Raw genomic sequence first — 23,563 nt, forward strand, 5'->3', positions numbered from 1 at the left:
GGTGTGATTAACCCTTAGGCTGACTGGCTGCAGGGTTTGGCCACATCAGCAACTTGTGGGCTGCTGTGTGGGAGGCTTACCCCACTGAGTGGGATTCACCCTGATGAACTCTGCTGCCTGTTGAGACCACCCTTTTTTGTGTGCTGCTTGTGGGGCAAATTGGGCAATATTGTGCTGTGATCTGAAGCCAACCTCCAAGTATGTCAATTCTGGGACCAACAGGAAGAGCTCTGGTGTAGGCCCAGGTCAGCCACTGACTCTGCTAGCCAGGGGCTACTTGGTGGGAGCTACAAGTGATCTGCAGGTGTTTGCCACCTGTACTGGATCTAAAGGCATGTGGGAGAGGCCATGCTGTGGACTGAGAACATTTGCCACCAGTAACAAACCTGGGGTAACTCCTCAAAAGCCAGGATACCAGAAGCCTGCTGCCATCTACTAACTCCCTTACAGTTCAGCCACTGATAAAGCCTCATGCTGTACACAAGTTGGGTGAGACAGGGTGTCAGGGAGTCACTAAAGTGGGAAGAATGTGGTCACCAGGTTAATGTAGCCCCTGGTTTGGTGCCAATGCTGATCCTGAAGTGACTCAGCAAAAGTCTCAGAGCACACTGAGGCCAGTCACCACCCACCTGGGGCCTGCTGGACTTCAGTAGTTTTCTAAGAAAGAGCACAATGTAGGTGGGGCTGGTTGCTACCGTGTTTCCCCAAAAATAAGACCTAGCCAGCCCATCAGCTCTAATGCATCTTTTGGAGCAAAAATTAATGTAAGACCCAGTATTATATTATATCATATTATATTATAATAAGACCAGGTCTGATATTAATTTTTGCTCCAAAAGATGCATTAGAGCTGATGGTATGGCTAGGTCTTATTTTGGGAGAAACAAGGTAGCAGAGAAAGTTCCTCTGACTGTCCACGAGTGGAGCAGAGTCGCTCACCAAGCCAATCAGATTCAAATTTGACCTGTGGGGGGTGAGCTGAACACAAGCAAGACAACGTTCACCTGATGACTACATGGAAGAAGGACCTCTCACTGGGAAAATGTGGACTGTCCTCCAGTCCTCAGCCTGAAGCCACACTCCTCAATCTGGGCCCCCATATGTCTCTGAGACCCCCCCAAATCACTGGCCCTCTGCTGGAGACCAAAGTGAGTGCCTGTGAGTGAGTGAGTCTGTGCAAGGGCCATTTAAGAGGACATCATAAATGTGGGTTTCCCACAGCCTTCTGTTCCACCTGAATGGTCAGATCCCCACTGTTTTTCACAAGCAGATGTGGGGGCTCCTCTTCTCGGCACCAGTACTCTGGGCTGGGGAGCCTTGTATGGGGATCTGGAGTTCCTCGCTCCTCCAGGGCTAACGGACATGCCAAGATAGCCTTCCTGATTCTCAACCGCCACATGCAGGTTTGGGGCCTGTTCCATATCTCTGCCCCTCCTACAAGTCTTGACATGACATCTTCATTAAATTTTCAGTTATAGGACTTCTGTTCAGCCAGACTTCAGATGGTTCTCTGGGTGGATTGTTCTATAATTTAGTTGTAGAACAATTTAGTTCACAGAAGGATGCAAACACAGTGTTTATCTACTCCACTGTCTTGGATCTCTCCTCAAGTCCTGTTTTCTTAACTAGGAAAATACAAAGACAAAATATCATTTCCTCTCAACCCGGTAACTGGCTCTGAAAGAGGGAAGCCACATTTGATGTTCAACATCTCAAAATTCGATTGACATTATATATATGCTATAAGTATTCCAGAAAATTAGTGCACAGCGTAGACAAGAACCTTTAGTATTCTGAAGCAATTAATTTCACAAAAAGAGACAAAAATAATTATTCTCTGACTAAAATGATGGAAATGAAGTAGTGGAGACAGCAAGGGTGGCATTTTCCATCAAACAACTTTTTTATTTGTGCAACATATTCGTGATAGAAAATGACACACTGTCTCCATTACTTCATTGCCATCATTTCAATCTTTTCTAACTTTCGTGTTGTGAAACAAATGGCTTTAAACATGTCAAAGATACTCGAGTGGAGTGTTAGCCAAATTTTAAAAATGAAGATGATTCATAAAGAGAGAACTTGTGTTTATAACCATCAAGATAACATTTCAAGAAAGAAAATCACAATCTTGATTATTTAGGGCACAAGTATAAGGTAATCATCTTCAGAAGGTAAAAAGAAATCTCTTTTTGCTCTCTGCCTCATTTCTTCTAGATTTATATGGTATAGTAAACCTGGCCTTACGGATGCTCAGTCATCCCTATTTCAGAGATTTACTGCATAACTGCCCACATATTGATTTCATTAGTCTTGGATTCCATTTGCATTGTTATGCAACAGGTTGAGCTCTTCATTGACATTTTGCTCCTCCCTGGTTAGTCCTATATTTCCTTAGAGCTGATGCTTCTTGAGGTGAAGTTTACATGGTGCCCTTTGTTTGACCTAGGAAGTTGCCTAGTGCAAGGCAAATCAGAGGTATCCTTTCGGCATATACTTTTCAAGAATTGATGTTGGTGTTCCAAAGAGAGAAAGCTAAAAAAAGGACAGGAATATACAAAATAATTGTACAAATTGTATTCTGTTATCGTATTGTTGAAACGTTATTTTAAAAATTTGAAACAAACTTCCACTTTACAGAAACTTTACAAGAACACTACAAAGAACTTCAGGGTTTTTTTTCCAGAACCACTGGAGGGTTGTCAATGTGATATTGCATCATCCCTGAATACTTTGGGACATATTTCCTATGAGCATTCCTATAAACATTTTCCTATGTAACCATCAAAATCAGGAAGCTGACGTTGATACATTAAGATCACCTAATCTTCAGACTCCATCTGAGTTTTGCAAATTGTTCCAATAATGTCCTTGATAGCAAGAGGACTCAGTCCAGAATCACATGTTGCACTCTGTTGTCATGTCTCATCTCTTTAGTTTTCCTCAATTTGGAAGAGTTTGATAGTCTTTCTTTGACTTGCATTACTTGATACCTCTGAAGATTATAAAGCAGTAATTTTGTAGAATGCCCCTCAATTTGGGTGTGTCTGATGTTTCCTCATGATTAAAATCAGGTTATGTATCTTTGGCAGTAATATCACAGAAGCCATGTTGTGTCCTTCTCAGTGAATCCCATCTGGTTGCACATAATTTTTTACAGATTCCAGTACTGATGATGTTAACTTTGATCACTTAATTAAGGCATTGCTATAGGTTGGCGTCTTAGTTCATTTGGGCTGCTATAACAGCATACCATAGACCAGTAGCTTATAAACAAAAGACATTTATTTCTCACAGCTCTAAAGACTGTGAAGTCCAAGATCCAAGTGCCAACAGATTTGGTGTCTGGTGAAAGCCTACTTTCTGGTGCATAGATGGCTGTCTTCTTACTGTGTCCTCACATGGCAGAAGGGGTAAAGAATCTCTCTCGGGTCTGTTTTGTAAGGGAACTAATCCTATTCATGAGGGCTTCACCCTTATGGCCTAATCACATCCCAAAGGCCCCACCTCAAAATACTATCATATTGGGGTTAGATTTCAACATATAAATATAGAAAGATAAAGGATTCAGTCCATAGCAGTTGGGTTCCCTAGGAAATAGGCTTTGAAATTAGCATGCAAGAAGTTGATTAGGGATTGTTCTTGGGATCAACCCCTGTGGAAGAAAGCAGAACTGGCAGAGGGAGAATTTCAGCTGTGATGCAGTCTCAACGAAGACCACAGCTAACCTCATCAGGAGCTACAGAGCTGGTATGGCTCTTCAGAATTCTGCTGGTGTGGGGTGAGGGGACTGGGCCCTTGTACCCCCATGTTATTCATCCACTGGATATGAACTGCTCCTAAAATGAGGTGTTGTCTTGGATGAGGAAGTTTACTTCAGCTAAGACAATTCCTAAAGAGAGCAGACCCACTGAAGACCATATTCTGACATCACTTCTAGCATCTATGTGTAAGTCTGTCATTCCTGAAGGAGGCCCTGAGAAGTACATCCAACACAGTGGTGTCTTTCAGGATTTCTCCAGTGCAGAATTAGTCTTTGTTCTCTTTGTAGTTGATAAATGCTTTATAAGAAAGTACCTGAGACTATGAGATTATTCTATTCATCATCAAATTTTTATTGATAGAATGATTAATTGATATCAGTATGAATTCATGATTTCTTCTTTAATTAAATGGCTTACTGAAATATGTTACTGTCATTAATTAATCTGATCTTCAAATTGTCCTAGATTTTGCCAGTTGGAAACTCTTCCAATTGGCTTCAGTATCCTTTATTTCCTTATCTGGCGCAAGATGCTTTAAGCTCGTCTTATATTTTCTCTGCCACAGATCTGGAAACCATTTCTCCAAAGAGCTCTGTTTTCTTTTAATAGAAAGTGGTATTTAGAAATCAAGATACGGGCCCTAGGCATGTTTATTGCTATTTTATCTCCTTTCGGTATTTCCCAATCTAACCCAGGTTAATCTCATTTACCATTGTTTCTGCCTCTATAGTATGTCTGTGTTTACCCCTGACCCATGACCCCTGAACTCCATAACATTTCTCATTCTTGAAGTTTCTCTTAATTCATACCTAAAGAGCCTCAAGTGAATATGAGTGTAGGGCCAATAATAGCATCACTCACAAAATGATATTTGGTAATCTTTACAACGTGCCAAAAATGTGCTTGTGTTTGGATTAGTTTTCTATTGCTGCTAAAACAAATGATCATAATCTTAGTAGCTAAAACAACAAAAATGTATTATTTTGACATAAGTCATAACGACAATAAGTTACACAGGGCTAATGATACCTTAACCAAGTTCTTCATACCTAATTTCTTCTCTCATGAAGGAATCAATGGAATTCAGTTGCGAATTGCTAGCTGGTCCTAGTATTCCTGGCCCAATGTTTGGCCTGAAACCTGGAAAGGTCTTGGAAGGATACGGGGTCCACTGAATGGGAGCCCATCCCCCTCTCCAACTTATATGTAATGAATGAATTCAACTATGGCAGTAGTAGCAGTAAATATAGAGGTTAGAGGAAGTATAGCTAGTCTTATCAGATATTAACATTTTAACAAGAATGAATTTACTAGAATGTTGCCATAACAGTGAGCTGAGAATAATTCCCTCAGAATGAGTTGCTAAATGGCTGTTTTTATGGGGTGCAGTGTGGAGATATTTGTTGACTAGGAGCTCCCAGGGAAGGCAGGCCTAGAGGAAGTCCCAAAGTAAGGATTCTTTGGCCACTCAGCAGACAGTGTGAAACTTCAGAATACATGTTCTGAGTTTGGAGTTAAACCTTGGAGCTTATGAGTATGACAGATGTTTTAAACAAAGTTCCCTTACTGTGCCACTTTTCCAAAGGACTGGACTTGGGTGTCATTCATAGAAGGCCAAATTATATCTCTTTGGTCCACAAATAAAGAAGTATTCAGCAATGACCTTTATTTTAAAAGAGTTTAGGCACATCAGTAGGTAACAAGTTACAGGCAGAAATGAGGGAAGACTGGACTATACCCCAAGGCCTCTGGGAGATGAAGAAGAGCAGTCACCTTCTCCCAGTAGGTGTCCCTAGGCAGGGCTCCACTGGTCCAACCTAGAACACGGTCCCTTTACATCCTTGTGTTTAGACAAGGTCTTCATGTTCACTTGTGAAGTTGATTTACGTCATTTATGAAAACCAGGCTTGAGTACAGTTCTTTTTATGATGTTTTTAAATGTAAACAGTGGTCAGCTCGTGAAGCAACGATGCACGTCTATAATAAGCAAATGGACATCCACACATAGACATATATATGAACTAATAAAATGCAATGTGAGCATCATTCTTTCTGCCCATCCTTGAAGTTCTATCTTTGTTATGTCTTTAATAAAATTGCTCTTGACTCCACCAGTAGTCCACTGCTTTTGGTCTGTCACCGTCATGTGGTAGAGTCTTCTGACTTGAATTACAATCTAAACTTGGATGTTGGATCATAAACTCACTGAGCACAGGAAGAATATCACATAGGTCTCATATATTCACCCCTGTCATCTCCAGGCTAAGTGCTATTACTTTGCTCTATAAGCACTAGTTAATATCTGCTTAAATAAATGTTTATTGAGCATGCATTATCAATATCTACAGCAAACTAATAACAGATAGACTGCATCCTAATGCTTAGAAAATTTCCATGTTGATTTTTGCTTTACTAACAGTTGGTTTAATCTCTGGCAATGCAAACTCATTTAACACTTGCTGTCATATATTGCATTAATATATATTGCATTCCAAAGACAGGCAAATATTTTGGTAGAATTACCAATGATTTGTCATTATTCTCGTTGTTGTTGTTGCCTTTAAGTTATTAATAAGAATTGACTGTTCTGTGAAAATTTCATCACAGCTCGGTTTTATTTGGAAAACATTCAGTTAAACTTCTGATCTTATCTTTTTGGATAATGACACTGTTTTTCAAGTGTTGCCATGATTTTAACTAAATGAGTCTTTCTTTTAAGACCCACAAGTCTCAGTCTGCTTACATGGTGGATAAAATACAAACAAATGGTGCTTTGGCTCCATAGAATTGCCATTTACTGGGGAAGTTTAATGCTTGTAGGAGAGAGTTTCTTATGGCATGCTTCCCGAAGCTGATTGACAACACGACAGAGGCGGGCCTCGAAGCTGCTGGCTCTTGTATCTGGGCAGTGATCCCTATTTTCAGTCCAAAGTATGTCCCTACCCGCACTGAACTTGCCTTGGGCTTCCAGAGCCCATCTCGAGGGTGGCAAAACCCCGAGAAGTGTGGAAACATCCTTTGTCAGTTGAAAGTGTTGCTTAACAGTTAGAGTGAGGAGGGACAAAAAGCTGATATACAGTTTGGTTTATAATCGTGAAACCCATCAAAGTACAATAAACTAGACATTGTGACACCAACATCCTATCACTTTCTTCACATCTCCGGATCCTAGTAGATTTCAACCTCTGTGGATTGATAGACCAACAGAGCTTAGTTTAAACTCATGCCGAGAAGGGCTAAAGATTGCCCAAAAACAATTGTGACATGGATAATCTTTGTATTTCAAGTGGCCACATTTTTATACCATTTCGCGTGGTATAAAAGTTTCACTATTCCCAATGTCCAGTTCTCTCCCATCTGTTAAAAACAGCTGTTAGGAAAGGTTTCATATTATCAGAGTAGCAAATGTACGCAAATGTATCACCTTTCCCAGGGATAAAAGCATATTAGCATTATCTCTAATTTGTCCTCTATTGGGAGGACTTTCAGGATCAATAATCAAAATGGAAATATTATGGGAAGTCAAGAGATCTTCATAGCAATCTCACACAGCAACCAAAGTGATTTTTGTTTTCGAATAATGCAGTCCATGCTTCTTTCCTAAGTGATTATTTTCTACATCAGAATAAATTCTACAGTCCTACAAACAGCCTCCAAGGCCCCACTAGATCCCCATCACCTACTGGTGTCTCTGCTTCTGGAGGTCACATCAACCTCCTTGAGCATGCCAAGTATTGCCTTCCTCAGGACCTTTGCACTGACTGCAATGCTCTTCTCCCAATGTTTACACATATCCTCACTTCTCTTACATGACTGCTCAGATGTCACCTTACCAGCATGTCCTGCTCTGGTCACTCTCTCCTAATTAGCACATCTACCCCCATCACTCTCTGTCCCCTTAAGTGGCTGTATTTATTTTTTTCATAGCACTTACATCCATTGATATAATATATATGTATTTGTTTATAATCTGTTTACTCCCACCAGACTGTATGCTCCATGAACGTATCTGTGTTGGTATCACTGTATTCTCAGTACCTAGAACAGTGTCTGGCACTTACACGGCACTCAATAATTGCCTGTTGAATAAATCCCTGAGCCATACCACACCAGCAGCCACCTTCTTCACTGCCCATGTGGTCACACTCAGAAATAAAAATAAAATAGGTTTAGTAAGTTTTCTTTGATGTTGTGACCACTGACAACATATAATAATGAGAATAATGATTATTTGTTCAGTTCATGACATGATCTTCACATATATTAAGTAATATTTATTATTTAATCCTCATCTTTTAAAATTGTATTTTTCAGATGGAAAATAGTCTGAGGGGTTCATTAGCTTCCCCCATCACAACTGCTGGACCAAACAGACAGAGGTTCAAATCATTGTTCAGCAATTTGATAGCTAGGTAACCTGGAGTCAGTTACTTAAGTTCTCTGAGTCCCAGTTTCTCCAGATGCAAAATGAATGTAAGTCTTAAAGTCGATATAGAGTGTCAGTACAATATCTCACACATTGCAATGTCAGGGTCCAGAGCATAAAATGAAAACTCCCCTAGTTTTATAATGAACAGAAGTTTATTCAAAACAATTGGTTATACTGATGAGAGAACACCTAAGATGCCAAATAAGTGACACAGTGAGGCAACCCAGGAATTAGCAACAGGGAAAAAAAAACAAAACTGCCCCCACACCTGCAACAGCGGGTACACGAAGGAGGAAGTGTCACCAACACCCAGCAACCGTCCCTAAGACAGCAGGGGCTGGCCAGCTCCAGGGAGAGCTGGGAGCCATGGAGGTGACTCAGCCTCTCAAGAAGCAGAGAGAGAAGGGGAGACACACCTTGGCGTCTCCCCCTTCTGTCTCCAAAGCCTCTCATTGTCTAAACCTAAGTAGAAGCCAGAGGGTAAAGGAGCCTGGGAATGGGGTTTCCTGTGGATCCAAAAAGAGCGTTCTGAAGTGTAAATCTCATCAGGCCACTTAAAGCATCTCAATGGCTCCTGCCCCGTTTCCAGCCCCTCCCTGGACACAGCCTAAATGCCTGTGCACAGTGTCAAAGGTCCCTTTGGTTCTTAACCTGCCCAGTCAGCGCTTTTCCTGCAACAGGTGTCTGGAGTGTCTCCTTGCTCCCTTAGGCTCCATGCTTTCATTGTTCCCGCTGCTGGGAAGGCTCCTCTCCACATTACTCACCTTTAAGGTTATATCTGAAAGGCACATTCTCTGAGGGGTCCTCTCCGACTTTTGTAGGCAGTTTCTGGGTTTCTCCTGCAGCCAACAGTTGCGATGATTTATGTTTCAGAAGCCTCCATCATAGCTTGTTCCTCACGGCTCGTAATCCCAGCCAAAGCCTGGCATACTGTAGCCACATTTAAAATGTGTGTCGGATTCACTAAAGGAGCTCTAGAGAGAGTCCTGTTTCACAGGTGAAGAAATTCTCCTGTCTCAATCTGCTCATGCTTCCTCTGAATTTTATCTCCTCTCCTTTCCTTCCTCTCTGTGCTGCACCCTGAGCCACTGCTTCATGTCCACGAGTCTGGATCATTGCCTTGTGAGCCACCAAAGGTGTGCGCTTCTTAATGCTGATGGTCAGCATCAGGCGGTAGCCTTATTATATTTTTCTGAATCATTCAGTCTAGCACAGTGCCCGTTTTGTAGATATTTTGCAAAATTACACTTTACTCCAAAAAAGATTTCAAGAGAATTAGGAAGGATTGAAAGAAAGGTGAAATAAATTGAAGATAGATAAGACACCTTAAAGAGTATCTATCTTCAATTCACCAAACATTTACTAAGCGCCTACTATGTCCTAAGGGTCATACAAGCCACCGGCTATACAAAGTTCAACAAAACTCAGTCCCTGTCCTCAAGAAGCTTCTCCTTCCTTCCCCACTTCGCTGGAGCCACAGAATAAACAGTGCTAGGAAGCTTTCTTCCTTTAGGAAACATCACATATATCTTCCTTTAGGAAACATCAGATGTATCCATCTGTCTATGTATCTATATCTATGTCTGTATCTGTATCTATATCTATATCTATATCTGTATCTGTATCTGTATCTACATCTATATCTATCTACATCTACAGCTACATCTATATTTATATCTATATCTATATAAAATAAGGTGTGAATAGAAAGGGCAGGTTCCTGGAGGTCCTTATTGAAATGATCTGCTTTTGAACATTTGTGTTTTTCTCCTCTTTGTTGCTGTCATGCAAGATTTCTGTGCCCTTCTGATTGTTTCTTTTTGGTGGTGGTGTTTTATTTCTGTAGTTGGTAACCTAATGTTTCTAGGCGTTATTCAAGGACGTATTCCATCCTGGTCTCTGCACCCTCTCCATCATCAGACTGTTCAAACAAGCTTGCTTCCCTTCAAAAGGCTACTGCATTCGTGCATCCAGCTCCGCCACGAGCATCTCACTGTCACAGTAACACTTCCGGTGCCCATTTGGAAATAGGTCGATTATTTTGAACATGAAAGGTGCATCTTGGGAAAAACAAATGAATCAAGTGGAAAATGAGTTAACATCATGAAATTTACCTTCACCAGCTGGAGACATGCTATATTCATGAGTTCCTCAGAGACAACCCTCATAGAAGAATTCCCTATTAAAGAAAATCTGCAGTTACTAGGTGGAGTCATAGTTCAGCTTAAAAGTATTTATATCTGAATGGAAAACACCTTCTGAAGGAAAAATTTAGAGCTTGAAGCGTTTGTTTCATGGGAAGGGTGCTTGGAATTGCCAACTGGCTTGCTGCAGCCATCTCTTTCCAGGGCTTCTAAAGTCTCTCTGATGTTCTTAACAGGACAGGACATCTGCAAAATGCTCAATTCAGTCCCATTTGACATTTATTGGGCACCCACTCAGTGCAAGGCATTGTGACTTTCTACAAAGACAAATAAGACAATATCCTTAATTCAGTAAGAAAAATAGATATCTAAGTGAATAAGGGGGAAAAGCTCTGTTTGGGGTTTTTTGGTGATCAATTAAGGCTTGCACAACCAGAGCTAATACTACTAGTAAGTGTAGCATAGGTGCCACTTGATTTTCAGATGACATGCCCATGAGATGAGAGAAATAGGTGTGTCCTGACATACAAGCTTCTTCACTTCAGAGCACGAGGGGAAACAGTGACTGACAAGAGTGTATTCTTCAGGTACAGGGACCTCCTTCTCCTCCATGCTGAGTACAATCTTCCAGGTTCTAGATACAAGCAAGACGAAGTGTGAATCATCCTCTTAGCAACAATATTCAACCATACCAACCATACTATATGTTAATGGCAGATTTCCTAGACTACTGGGGCTCCGAATCACCACATGGGACATTGCGTTTTTAATATAAAAATATTCCAAAGCCATCAGCTGAACTATGAAATTAATTTTTTTAATGCAACACATTCCTCTGTGAGGTACTACCTATGTAGGGCTTTGACTGCAGTGGGTTCTCAAGTCTGAAATGAATGGCTGAGAGTAAACTCTCCCCACGGTCACACGTAACTGAGTCTGAGCTGGAGGTAGATTTCTCTTGCCAACTTCTAAGTGACGCTGAGATGTAGAAACCATACAAAAAGCTCAGGCCCATTGGAGCCAAGGTCAAAAAAGAGTAAAATCTTAAAGTAATTAAATATTTTTACTCTCTTCCTCCTGATTCTAGGCTGGGGAATTAAGGGGTTATGGTAGGTGCATTTCTCTGTATTCACAAATGTATATATAAGGAGAGAGTGAGACTAAAGAAGGCACAGAAGCATTCCAATATTGGCACAGGGTCCAGTCAAATTTTGCCTTATGAATAGTATTTCTGTGGCCTCAAAAATAATTTACAGATTAAAATTAGCATTTAAACAAAGAGCATATGTTAATTTCTAGATCACTTGGCAAGATGGCACCAATTTTAGATAAGTGTGAAAGAATACAATTGGTAATTATATTTTTTAATGTTTGTAGTCCAATTTCAAAGACTACATCATTAAAAACAAAATAAAAATCCTTTCTGGGATATTATATTTCCTGCTTCTATTTTTCTTGCTCATAGTTTTTTAACACAAAAGTTATACAATTTGTGGGGGTAAAAACAAAACAAAACATCTATCCAGGCATTTCACACTTTCAGTTAACATGTGCATGGTTGTCACCTGTGTAGGGCTGCATTTCACATCCAGATTTGGCCAAGGATAGCTGATGGGCAGTCATAGCTGCTGATGGATGGGTGTTCCAGAGTGTAGCCTGATTGTGGTTTCAAACATGCCACTTCCTGAGGGTGAGAAGGGCTATTTAGTGAAATGAAATACTACTCTGTCACAGCTTCCTTACTCACAATTCAATCATGGAAAATTCTTCCCCAGTGCTGTCATTGAAATCATTACATCCAGAATTAAACATGGTGTAATAGAGCAAGCGACAATACCCTGAGGTACTATTGACATGTCAGGTCTTACATTAATAATCAGCTTTTCCATACAGTGAATATGAAAAGGCCTGCCAATCTGTGTTCTTTTTTTTCCCTTTGGAATGAATGTAATCACTGCCTGTTCCTGATTTTCTTCCATACTCTGGTCTGGCGCCACATGGCCGGACCATACATATTCTCTCTTCAGTCACTGACACCACTTTAGAAACCTTCCCAACTCAAATCCATCTTAGCCCTGAGACCTTCTTTGCAGGCTCCTCTCAGCCAAGTTTTCTTTCTCACCACCAGTTACTAAGCCCTTGGACTCATACTTCTTTCTGTCTTACACACCTACTACCACCACAGTACATTCCCGCCCTGCCTTCTTGCCTCATAGCCCTTCAGATTTTCCCACTTCATTCTTCTCTTGGCTTCCTTCATCTCTGTAATCCCTCCAGCATCCTCCTCCTTGTCGCCATGGAGGCAGCATGATGCAGAGGACGGAGAATGGCCTTCACAGTGCAGACACCTTGGTCCACGCCCTGTCTCTGCCTCTGCCTAGTTACTTGATGTCCTGCATGTGACAACCTCATGGAGCCTCAGTTTCCCATCTGTGAAAATTCCCTCATAGGGTTTGTTGTAAGGAGCCCGGGAAACAAATCTTTATTCCTGTCACTTTATTCCCATCTCTATCTATGTGAACTACCTTCACAACTCTAAACTTTTACAGCAACAAAATTGAACATTTTTGCAATGTATAATGAAATCAATAAGAACTTACAACCAATTTCCTACATCTTCAACATGGTCTGAGACTGTGAGGATTTAGCTAGAAGACATTAAGGAAACTAGATGTTGACCTAATAGTAGTTCAGTTGTTTGTTATTAGTTAAATAACAAATTTCTCTTTGGAAGGAAAAACTAGGTGATGATATTTTCTTCTTAGGCTCAAGTCTTAGACTGTGTGTCTATAATAAATCACCACGTAAATAAATAAAATGTAAAACTCTCTAAGGCAGAAGTTGTGAGGTTTTATTGTAAGGGCCAGATACTAAACATTTTAGGCATTGCAGACCATATGGTCTCTGTCACAGCTTCTCAGCTCTGCTGCTGTAACACAATAAGACACAAATAAGTGAGCTGGACTGTGTACCAGTAAATCTTTATTTACACAAATAAGTGGCAAACTACATTTGATCCATGGACTCTAGTTTGCCAACTCCTGCTCTAAGGAATGAATGGAGATTATGGTGACCATAAATGATTCAAAAACTCAGAATTTATGAGTGGAATTTAGATTTCAGGTGATTCTTCAATGATAATTCTGGAATTATTAAGGCTTTTCAGTTAATAATGAACATCATCACTTTTGGGTGTGTGTGCATGTATGTGTGTGGCAGGGTGACCTATAGAAGTCATCTGACAGAAAACAGTCAGCTCAAGATTTGGAAATCTGGAATGAAATGGCCTTTGAAAGTAGATTTGGGTTCTATAGATTTGTTGGGCTTCCTACTGCGGGAGCAGAGAAAGGACCACCTGGAGGAATCAGAAAGCCAGAGAAAATGGGGAAATAACAACAATAATAATAACTGTGATTTATTGAACTGCCCTCCTCATCATAGACTATGACCACAATTACCCACATTTTATAGAATAAATAAAAGGTTCAATTGAAAGAGGCTAAGACTTTGCCCACACGCACATGGTAAGTATCAGAGGCAGCTTTCCCTTAGGTCATAATAGTTCCCTCAACAAAAGTGACTGGCTTTCCCTGGGACAACCACCTTTCTTCAGATTTAGAACCTGAGGGGGTAAAATTGCCTCTTCTTCCTCCTATCTTTACTTTCCAGTAACTGTTGAAAACACAAACAATAAATATCTCCTGAGTCAGCCCATATTCTGTGCCAGGCATAAAGCTTTCATTATATTATAAAATCTATTTTCTTCCCATTTCCAGAACTAAACAGAAAAAAGACAAGGGAATTGGAGCTCAGCAATTAAGAAATGTGCCCAAAGGTGCGCCAATAGTTAATTTTGGTGTCAGAACTTGAACATAGTTCTCACCAACTCCAAAGCATCTTCTATACATACAGCTGCTGTGGAGCTTAGGGGTTAAACTTGCAGGTTCTCTCTCAAGCCAGACTGACTAGGTTCAGATCTCAATTCCACTATTTACTAGTTTCATCACCTTGAACAAATTGCTTAATGACCAAGCATGTCTGAATTTCCTAATTTGTCAAATTAGGATGATGGTAATGATTTCTCTCCCACCGTTTGTTGTAAGAAATAAAGCAGTAAATAAATAGCACAAGCATTGACTTTTCCCACAAACTCCATGAGCTCCATGAGCACAGGAGTCTATCTCATTCACTGTTGTATTCCTAACACTTAGAATAATGCTTAGCACATAGCAGGCAATATTGTTGCATGAACAAAAAATGCTCAAACAAACTAGAGTATTTAAATTAGGTCGTGAGTGGGTTCAAAGCCAGCATAAATAAACATGGATTTCCTTTTTCTTCACTTTTGTGTGACATGAATTTGATAGGTCAAGTTTAATATGAGTCTTTGAAATCATAATTTGAAGTGTAATAATGGAAGCCAGTAATTGTCTTAGTTATTCCAATGCTCCCCACAAAAGTGGATGTTAGTACAAAGCTGATGCTCAGGCTCATAGCACATAGCATCAGACACATTCTCCTAGCTCTTTGCTATTCCTGAACGAACATCCTTATGAAATTCATCTTTAAATTCCTTTCATTCTTTTTTTTATCTGAGTCTGTCATTATCACATAGATTTATCTCTGAAAGTTTATTTTTATTAAACTTGTGTCATATTTAATACTGTGTATTTTAAATCCAAGCCAGTATTCAGTGGCAACACCTGTCAGGAGCTACTGTAATAAATGAATTTAGCTGGCAAGATTGCCTTTGATGTCTACACTTCAACAGTGATGGGGGTTCCAGAGAGCAATGATGCCTCCGGAGAAAAGGAAAACCTCAACCCCCAGTTTTAATGTGTGCAAGAGGAGTATGCACAGGAAATATGGGGAAAGAGGTGCCTTTGGAGCAAACAGCTTTTGCAAGTGGAGTTTCCTGCAGACTTCTTGGAGGTTGAGCCCCACATAGACCAAGAAAACCACCTCGACACTGTCCACCTTGGCAGAAAACCATTTTTAAAGCTTTATTGATTTCTGATGATATTCATTCTGAGTGGTGATTAACTGATACCACTAACACACAGCAAAATATTGGGGTTCTAATCTTTCTTGTACTGTGTTAATTATTATTTTCTTTAAGTTTAAGCATCTCACAAGATTACACAGCAGTAACTTATGCAACCACCTCCTCAGAATGCTCTGTGTCTCCAACAATATACCTATTGAAGAATAAAGACTTCAGTAGTTGGAGATTCCAAATAAAGCAGCATTTTTGTTTGCTTTCATGTAGAATCCTCTGCTTGTTTCATATAAAACAATTGAAGTGAATGGATAAGTTTTGCTCTTGAAGTTTCTTCTGCTTACAATCAAAATAATTTGCTAGGTTTGAAATGTAGCTTTCTTCATTTGAAGAATCAAATGTCTAATATCTTTTGGAAAAGTTTGTAAATGAAAAGATTTGCTCCAGTTTAAATTATTGATGCATTTGATTATCCTGTAAATTAAACTGTAATTTAAAGAGTTATAAAATGCTGTGAGTTTGACTTTTTATATACAGTGAAGACTTCGATTTTTCAGGAACCCATTGGTAAAATGTAGTTTAGAAGTTAACATGTGAAATAAGAATTTGGTCCAAAAAGACAGTAATAAAGAAAAATAAAATTTACCTGAGATTAGCTTATATATAAAGTATGATGAGCCTGGAAACATGGTAAAATACCCTGATGTTTAATCTTCTTTTGAAATAACAGCTGAAAATTTGTTATGCATGAAAAATTATGTGCACAGCATCTCGTATTTTATGTCATCCTTAGGTAACATTATTACCCTCATTTATTGATGAAGAAAGAAAGAAGGAAACAGGGATTTGTAAAGGTCAAGTAATTTGCCAGAGGTTTCGAGGCTAAGAAAGTAGCAGAGCCAAGATTCAAACCTAGATAATTGCCTCTGAAGCCTGAATTCTTGCCCATGACATATGACTAAATCATTGAGATTGGCAATAAACACATATTTTGGTTGAATGTGGAAATGGTTACGTAAAGCATTCTATAAATATAATCTTATTATAGGTCATACAACAAATAATAAAGTTATATTCAAAATAAACAAAAAACATTTGCCTTTTGCCCTTAAAAAAGCAATTCTACTTTTTAGAGGGCAGAATTTCAGGGAAGGATAACCTCACAGTACCCTATAAGTTCCGTGTCTGTTTCTGCAGTCCAGATTAGTATTTGTACATCTTATTTGAATTCATTGGCTAACCAACCAATAAAAATCCCTATAAGTATTGTTATACTTTTTATCTAGACATGACAAATCAGAGCCTTAAAGAAATTAAGAAAATGGCCTACCATCATGTAGCTAGTTGGTAACAGAAATGAAATTCAGCCTACGTCTTATGGTGTCAAGTCTAACAAATTATTTTGCACTTTCAGCTATAAGATGGCAGAGTGAAAACAAAACTGGTTTGTGTAATCTACTCAACACTGTACTTCTTTCTTCTCGTAGGTCGCTACCCTCAGGAAAATAAGGGGACCTACATCCCAGTTCATATCGTGTCCGAGCTGCAAAGTGGCAAGTGGGGGGCCAAGATTATCATGAGAGGGGACAGGTTCGTCCGTCTGTCCGTCCAGTCTTCCCCGGAGTGCATTGTGGGGAAATTCCGCATGTACGTCGCGGTCTGGACCCCCTATGGAATCCTCCGCACCCGCCGCAACCCAGAAACCGACACGTACATCCTCTTCAATCCGTGGTGTGAAGGTAAAGGGCAGGCATTTATTTTACTCATAAAAAAATGTTTCATATGTGTACAATGCATCTTTTTTTGGAGGGATAACAACATTATCCTAGAAACATGTTCCTTTTCTACATACACTGTTTTCCATGATTAAAAGACAGAAAAAGATGCAAATTTTATCCTCAATATATACGAGGACAAAACCTGTATACATAAAGTTAATGCTGCTATACATTTATTCCAGGCAATTGAAGATTGCCTGAAGTTGCACAATTAGCTAATTGTGGAGCTATATGTTGATAGCATCATCTCTGTGTTTGCTCTTGCTCTGTGAACAAGATGGACTCATTAAACTTGACTTTCAAAACTATTAAGATCCATAATCTGGCTTCAGAAAAACACAATCAAGTTGATCCTGTCCATAGTGGAACTAACTTCTCTATCTCCCTAATTCAAGAACAGAAAGCCCTAATGTCTAAAGGCTTCTACATATTTGTTTATATGCATAATGCATGCAAATTTCATAAGCTATAACTGGATGTGCAAACACGTAGCTCTATTTAAATATAATACAGCTTAATCTCTACTGCTATTTTGAGTCTTCTTTCTGTCTGCTGCAGAAGCTTCATCTAGTTATACTTAAATAAACTCAGTGAAATCCAGGAATTTCTCTATCATTCAATTTAAAAACTCAGTCACACACAGTATTTTCTCCCCATCCCTATCTCTACCCTTCTATATCTGCCTCCTGCTTCCATACTTGACATCGGGCTACTTTTAAGTTCCAGAGGCAGATGTAAATATTGCAGCAGCATTGGTGGGAGGGGCTCACTTTTAGCTCTTAAGAAATAAGGAGGGGGGTGGTAGATGAGGGTAAACAGGATCAAGTATATGGTGATGGAAGGAGAACTGACTATATCCCACAATGTGATATATATATGATGTAATACAGAACTGTACACTTGAAACCTATGTAACTTTACTAACCATTGTCACCCCAATAACCTTTCATTTAAAATAAGAAATAAGTAGTAAAACATATAAAAGCTTACATGACACAAATTTCTCACATCATTTTACACCTTTTGCATTGCTCTCTAAAATCTTCCTAAATGAATCTATATTATTGCTAATTTTGAATGATCTTTGTGAGTTGCTTTTGAATCAGAGTCTATCTGGACTTACACATAGATAATAAGTGAACAATGTTTTCTACTCATATGTAACATAAACCTGGACCCTACTGACCTATTCTTTGAATTATCTATTCCAACAGTGTTGGCAGATGGCACCAAGTGAATTCTATACTTCACACCAACCACCCCTATTATCTTGTTCCCAATAATTTTATCTATGTGACAGATGTTCAAGTTTGATGGTAACAGGAGTGTTAACTGGACCATGTGCGGTTCAAAGGTCCACTTCTGTTTATAGTAATCTTGTCAACCAGATAGAAGGCATTCTGCAACTGAGTGAATGGGATGCTGTTGACAGAAATGGAAAAGACTGAGGGGAGTAAAGGTATAGAGACAGACTAAGATTTTGAAATGTTAAGTTGGAGATAACTTTAGATAGCAAACAAATGAAAGTAGTTTTCCTGATATGTGACTCTGGAGATGAGAATCTGAAATGTAAATTTAAGAGTTATCTGTATCTAGGGAGAAAATAGATCAAGAAGATACAGTATCAGGTCCTAAACAACACCAGCATTTAACAATCTGATACAGAAGGAATCAGCAAAGGAGTCTGAAAGGGAGGAGTACATAGGAGGTGGTTTATTGTAAGAAAATTGAATTTTAAAAATCCATACTTATAAAATAAATAAACCAGGAGTTTGTTATTGACTTTCCTTGTATTATAAAAGGAAAATCATATATCCAGTGTCCTAGGATATTTAAAGAATGATATGATTTACACAAACTCTGGTTTGTTTTCCGTTTTCTGGATTTCATCATCTGTGTAAAATGAAGTACATGTCTACATGCATTTCAACTTATATGGCCACTTTCATAGAAGTGTAAAGGGTTAGCCATGTTGCCTGACATAGTCATTTTACAGAACCATTTCAGAGGTGGATAGTCTAATAACTTTCGACTACTGATCACTTCCTTGTCTTCAGTTGTATCGATGGTGAGCAGTTTCCAGGTACCTCTGTTCAGAAAGAGTTGCCTAGATCTATAGAGGGCATGGCCCCAGCACTGGATACTGCATTACAGAAAAGGAGCAGAGGGACCTCCCCTAGGTATCACTGGTTGGAGGAAGGTGAGAATAAAACCAAAGTGATCAGTATGAAAGCTGTGGTGCAGGACAAAGATGGTGGACTGGACTGTGATGGTGGCCATGGTGTGAGGAGGAAGGGATGGATTAGAGATCCACTTTGGATTTAGAACAGAAATTGCAGAGGGCTTGAACATGGCAAGTAAAGAAAAGGTTGGAGTCAAAAGCATCTCTGGGTGTCTGATTTGACCAGTTGATGGTGGCACCATTCATTTTCAGAGCTAGGAAGACTGGGAAGTGGAGAGGGAGATCTAGTGGTGAAGCTTAGAGTTACATCTAGAAATGGTAATTTGGTGATATCTGTGAGACATTCAAGTGAAAATGTCAAGTAGGTTCTTTTTCTTTTTTTTTTTTTTACTAGTTTCAGGTATATAAAGTAATGTAATAATTAGACATTTACACCCCTCACAAAGTGATAAACCCCCTCCAATCTGTTACCCCTCTGACATTGTATATAGCTGTCACACTTCCATTGACTCTAATAATACTGAATGTCGCTATAATTATATATATATATGGAGTACAGTCAAGAAGATTCTTGAATAAGTGAATCTAGAGATCAAAGGAGATGCCTGAGCTAAAAATGTAAATACAGGCACTACCAGGAACTAGTGGGGATGTTTAAAGAAGAAGAAAAATGGACTTAGTACCATCAACAGTTAGAGTCTTGCAAAGGAGAAAAGTCTAGACTGAGAAGTAGTAGCCAGCAGAGGGAAAGGAAATCAAAAGATGGTGTCACAGAGCCAGATATATCGGTTGATTCAAGAAGGCATCAGTTAGCGCTTTGGAATGCTGCTGGTAAATTGACTAGGATAAGGAAATACAGTAGCATACATTGTGGAAATGCAGAAGTAATTGGGGAACTTAAAATGACTGTTTTACTAAAGACGGAAGCCAGAAAGACCTGCATGGGCTGCCTTGTAATGGAAGGTGAGGAAGTGGAGAAAGCAGGTATTGCCATTCTCGTCAGGAAGACTTCCTGAAACTGAGTGGTGATATGAAGATCAAAGGAGACTTTTTTAAAGACAGGAGAGAGTGGGCATAATCTAATGGTGCTGGAGACAAAGCAGGAAAAAGAGAGCTCGCTACTCTAGGAGAGGGTAGTGTTCACATCTTGGCTTCACATTGGAATCACATGAGGAGCTTTAAAAACTACTGATGTCTCAGTCACCCCACCCACACATTCTAGGTAATTTGTCTGGAGCTTTGGGGTTCTTAAAAAGCTCCGCAGGTGATTCTTGGAGCCAAAGTTGAGAAGCACTGACTTCCGAAGTGCAATTCATGAGGGGGTGGGATCCAGGGAACAGATAGATGAAAGGCTTTGTAGATGGGGCTGTACATCCTCCATTGGGACAAGAGCAACGTAGGAAAGAGATGGGCGAAAGCACGGGTTTTCCAGATTCCACTGACTCAAGGAGGATGAGGTTGTTGCCATTTTATGATTCTCTTTTCCTCAGTGAAGTGTAAAGCAAAGAAATCTGTGGAGAACAAGAACCAAGGAGGGAATATTGAAGGCTTGATAGAGAAGACATAAGAGTTTGAAGTGGGAAGTGGGCTTATTACAGAAACATGGTAGGTGGGTCCTCCCTGCTCCCCAGAACACAATCCCCCCTAATTCCAGGCCTGTGAGAGTCCAAACATTTCTGCAATTTCCTTGGGGATTTCTGTCCTTCTGCCCCTTTTGCCTCTAGGAATCTTATTTCTCCCAGTGCTGACACCAATGCTGCCTCAAACAACAAAAACAGTCCCACAAAACATATGTAAATGTCCAGACATTAACTGCAATGTGGTGTGGAAAGTGAGGGGAGGGAAGATTTACCCTGGTTGTCAAACTTGGAGCACATCAGAGTCACCTGGAGGGTTTGCTGCAGCAGATTTCTGTGTGGCACCCTCAGGGTGAGCAGTTCTGGGGTAAGGCTTGAGAATTTGCATTTCTAACCAGTCCCCAGGGAATGCTGGTGCTGCTGGTCGGAGACACACTTAGAGACACACTTACTGGTTTATGTAAGAATCACAAGTCAACAATTACAAAACATAGAAGGGTATATTTACTATTAAAATTTCATCGACTCCTTCCTAAACCTAATCCCAGTCTCTCCCCACCTTACTGCCCCCTCTCTCTCTCTTTCTGTTCTTCCTTGTTCTCTAAACTTCTTGCCCATCCTCTCTTAGGAGCAAATTCTCTTTCTTCCCTCATGCAGAGCAGTTCAGCAAGCTTTTCTATTTTTTGTAATTAAATTTATTGCGGTGACAATGGTTAGTATAATTACATAGGTTTTAAGTGTACAATTCTGTATTACATCATCTATATATCACATTGTGTGCTCACCAACCAGAGTCAGTTCTCCTTCCATCACCATATATTTGACCCCCTCTTTTACCACCCCTTTCTCCCCCTTACCTTCTGGTAACCACTAAACTGTGGCCTGTGTCTGTGAGTTTTCATTTGTTTGTCTTGTTGCTTTCAATTTTAAATTCCACGTGAGTTTAAATCCCACATACGGTTCTTGACTTTCTCTGTCTGACTTATTTCTCTTAGCATGATAATCTCAAGTTCCATCCATGTTGTCACAAATGGCAGAATTTCATCTTTTCTTATGGCCGAGTAGTATTCCATTGTGTATATATACCACATCTTCTTTCTCCATTCGTCTATCAAAGGACACTTTGGTTATTGCCACATCTTGACCATCGTGAATAATGTTGCAATGAATACGTAGGGGTACATATATCTTTACAGATAAATGTTTTCAGATTTTTGAGATAGATATCCAGAAGAAGGATTGCTGATTCATATGGTAATTCTATTCTTAATTTTTTGAGGAACCTCCACACTGCCTTCCATAGCGGCTGCACCAATTTACATTCCCACCAACAGTGTATGAGGGTTCCGTTTTCTCCACAGCCTCTCCAACACTTATTATTATTTGTCTTGATGATGATAGCCATTCTAACAGGTGTGAGGTGGTGTCTAATTGTGGTTTTGATTTGCATTTCCCTAATTGATAGTGAAGTTGAGCATTTTTTCATGTTTCTGCTGGCCATTTGTATATCTTGTTGGGAGAAGTTTCAGTTCATGTCCTCTGCCCATTTTTTAATTGGATTTTTTGTGTTATTTTGTTGTTGAGTTGCGTGAGTTCTTTATATTTTTGGTTGTTTAGGCTACTCCAACAATCAGGGTTTTGGGGACCCTACACTATTTGAAAACCAGTCCTTCCAGAAAAATTGTGGTGCCAGCTTTTAAGATAAAAACTTTTTACATTCTTATATCAGCACTCACTGATACCTCCCAGAGAATATCTATGAAATGGGAGAAAGAGGTCAACTCCTCATCTCACTCATTGTGTGACTTTCCCAGTCTAGAAGCTAAGGCATAAACCTAAAGGGGCATCTGTATCATGCACCCCACACACAGTCAAATACACTGCAGCCTGGAAATCACCATGTTTTGTGCTTGCATATGCTAATTGATAGTAAGGGACTCTTAGAGACGCAGTCTGACAATTGGAAAGGAGGTAAAAGGAGAGGGATTTGGCCATCGCCCAAGTGGGAAAGATAACAGAAGAGGAAATCAGAAATTGTTAGAGAGTAGGGTGAGCCAGATGCTGAAAACAGCACACTCGATGTGGAAGTGACATCCAAGGTGGCTTACGACACTGGGCAATTATATGGGCATGTACAGTAATTAATGATTTTTAAAAATTGCTTGGCTGTCTTCCTGGAGACCATTCAGCTTGCTTTGTATTCATAGGCAATCTATCCTCCTTAATCACTAAATCATTAGCAGGGATCAATAGCAATACCACACTAGTGAGGACATGGGTGGATGCAGGGAGAATTATTGGCTAGTGTTTTCAATTTAATAGCACTAACAAGGCTTCAGATCCATTCCATGAGGCAGCCCTTCTCCAGAGGGTTGGACAGAGAACTGTACCCACAAGGGCAGCAGGAGTGAGTTAGATAGTTATTGTGAATTTATCTTATTTTTCTGACTACTCAGAAACTCTGGATTATTGGATGTATTTCATTATTTAAATTCAGAGTGTTCCAGATTGGTAGTGTAGCCTTAGTGCCAGACAGTTTGTCCGGAAAGATTTAGATGTCCCATACCTGTGTTTGGTACTCTGTCCAGGCAGTGTTTGATTGATTATCATTCATTTTCATGGAATCTTTCTTCTCTTGATGACTTGTTTCCTCCACCTTCCCCATCACTGATTTTCCTTACCTACTCAGC

The 23,563-nt window shown here is 39.7% G+C and overlaps 1 protein-coding gene across 1 annotated transcript in view; it reads left to right on the forward strand.

Moving 5' to 3' along the window:
• Positions 1–23,563, forward strand: part of F13A1 (coagulation factor XIII A chain) — a 177,563-nt gene that overhangs the window by 36,736 nt on the left and 117,264 nt on the right. The window contains exon 4 of the mRNA XM_019710859.2: positions 16,824–17,075. Within this exon, the coding sequence (XP_019566418.2) occupies positions 16,824–17,075 (252 nt within the window). The remainder of the gene's footprint in view (positions 1–16,823; positions 17,076–23,563) is intronic.

Source organism: Rhinolophus sinicus, linkage group LG06 (genome assembly GCF_036562045.2).
Source record: "Rhinolophus sinicus isolate RSC01 linkage group LG06, ASM3656204v1, whole genome shotgun sequence".
NCBI lineage: Eukaryota > Metazoa > Chordata > Mammalia > Chiroptera > Rhinolophidae > Rhinolophus > Rhinolophus sinicus.